The sequence below is a fragment of the Dendroctonus ponderosae genome, unplaced genomic scaffold, assembly GCF_020466585.1.
Source record: "Dendroctonus ponderosae isolate FM_Combo_2020 unplaced genomic scaffold, Dpon_F_20191213v2 Dpon_F_20191213_9, whole genome shotgun sequence".
Taxonomy (NCBI): domain Eukaryota; kingdom Metazoa; phylum Arthropoda; class Insecta; order Coleoptera; family Curculionidae; genus Dendroctonus; species Dendroctonus ponderosae.
This window is the reverse complement of record NW_026019116.1, coordinates 7,875,287-7,877,482: the sequence shown is the minus strand read 5'-3', so window position 1 is coordinate 7,877,482 and position 2,196 is coordinate 7,875,287. Positions and strand designations below refer to the sequence as shown.

The 2,196-nt window shown below is 39.5% G+C and overlaps 1 protein-coding gene across 1 annotated transcript; it reads right to left on the bottom strand.

Moving 5' to 3' along the window:
• Window positions 1–206: 206 nt before the first annotated feature.
• On the bottom strand, window positions 207–1,408 carry LOC109537387 (meiosis-specific with OB domain-containing protein). The gene is made up of 4 exons (XM_048669904.1): window positions 1,049–1,408; window positions 748–972; window positions 537–690; window positions 207–486 (listed from the first exon to the last, which is right to left on the bottom strand). Exons 1-4 carry the CDS (start codon window positions 1,323–1,325, stop codon window positions 222–224), a joined length of 921 nt encoding a protein of 306 aa, XP_048525861.1. The 5' UTR covers window positions 1,326–1,408; the 3' UTR covers window positions 207–221.
• Between the last annotated feature and the right edge of the window lie 788 nt (window positions 1,409–2,196).

Here is a 2,196-nt window from a genome sequence, read left to right as displayed (position 1 = left end):
TTGTAAATCTAATAATTGAAGCTTTCGCTTTCTTTCACATTCAATCATTAACAATTCCTCTTCCAATTTCTTTTTCTGCAAATCTGCTAGTTCTATCCGTTTATCAAGCAGTTGGTCGTATTTTTCAGCTATTTCAGACCTTGTTAGAGCTTTGATTTGCATTGTTAGTCGACGTCTAGTACTTGCTAGTACAGTAGTCAGTATCATCATGAAGATAGCAATCAGTGTTTAAAGCAAGAACGGTGCAACCGGGGGTAAGTCTTACTGGCTGGCATAGAAGTCACTAGCTGCTCAACAATGTCAAATGTTGCTATGGGGGCAGTTTGCGCATAGTCCAGCAACATCTGAGCCTCCTTACTGCGAGGACTCTCTGTTACAATGGTACGACCGGTGGATTTAGCCACGTAGCTGTGGGCATAGTTGGACCATTCAATGCGCAAATCCGTCAGGAAAATCACCGTTGTTCGAGCTTTCCAATTGTTGGAACTGAAATGAGGCCCCAATTAAAACCCAACTAGTTGCCGCTTAATACCTACCGCTCTATTAGGTCGGGTTCCCATAGAGTCACTCGCAGGCAATGGGATGTGTGGTCGAACACTTCCACTTCGCGAGCTTGAATCACCTCATTGAGTCTGGTGTGGATGCTGCGTATTTGACTCAATCCCCTGATGGCACCCAACACATCAGCAACTGTAACAAAAGCACATAATCGACTAAACCCGGACAATTGTCCCGGAACAGCATTACATTGAATTGATCCTCCTCTGTTATGGATGTCGTGTATCGGGACAAATACGGCAGTGGGCTTGGTTGGATAGTTCAGAAGGTTCAGGAAAAATTCAGTCTGCACGTGCGGAATAATGGCTGATTTCTCAGTTAATGATAGTTTATATGGGGATGTCACCATGGGGTGGTACTGTTCGGAGCGATCGTCCAGCTTTCGGATTGTTATATTAGGGTTGAGAATTTGCACTGAAAATTAATCTGTTAAGTTAAATCAAAGACTGATATGGTGTTTATCTCAAACTGTGCAAAAATTCGATCTTACCGACAGCCCCGCTGGAAAATTTCTCATTTGTATTGAAAATCAGCTCGGAAGGCCCCCAATAGCACACATTAATGTAATGCTGGAGCGAATCCCTGAGAGTGAAATTCCAAACTGCTCTCGGAGCGCTGGGCTCCGAGCGCTGACTTTCGAACACTTTCGGCCGTTGTTTAGCAATAATTATCCCGACGATCAACACATTGCTCATATTCGGGTCGAGGTCTTTCAACTCCACTCTTTTCAACGCGCTGCCACCAGCATTAGTTTGATTTTGATTCATTTTTGAAAAATCGGAGAAACCGTGGACGTAGATGTCACACCAACGTTTCAGTTTGACACATTTTGATTGTCATTACTTAATTGTTTTTAACACCCGTCATAAGGGCTTTTCCAGCGAATTATCCTTCTAGACGTAAATGCTGACGTCACAGTAGGTGGAGCAACTTGATTTGCGTTATTATCAATTAATCACACTGTTTTGGGCCCGTAACTGTCAAAAACGCTTCAAAATCCAAACAAACATCCTCGTATATTTTCCCATTTCAGTGACTAACAAAAATAAGCTACATCGACAACGCAATATTAAACGAATGGCGTATTAATCCAGCCATCTGTAAACGTACACGCTTTAGAACTTAAGTGGAATGACAATTGCTTAAACATTACAGAATTTTTTACAAACTTCTTTTTGGGTATTTCGGCTCAAAAATGTTTGTCTTTAAAAAAGACAGAATTTCCTCACGTCTTTTATTACAGATTGATAAATAGTGCTCCTATTTCGCAATAAGAACGAATTATTTATCAAAAAGTAATCAAGAACTATCACCTAGAGGGTATCCTGCGACACACTTAGGCTCAAGAGAAACATACACCCAAATTAAATTTACATCAAAATTATTAATTAACATTACCTTTACTAATTTAAACAATGAGATTAAGTCAAAGCCACATAACTGAGAATTTGCACAGACGAATTATCAGAGCGAATTTTCATATTCTGTATTATCCTACTATTGTTACACAATTTATTAAAAAACACACTCTTTTTTACGTTCGTTTAGGTTCTTTTGATAACGATAGCAGAAAATAGCTATCGAAACGTCAAGGTAATTTTTCAAATTAATTTCTTTACTAATTGGAATTTTCTCTTA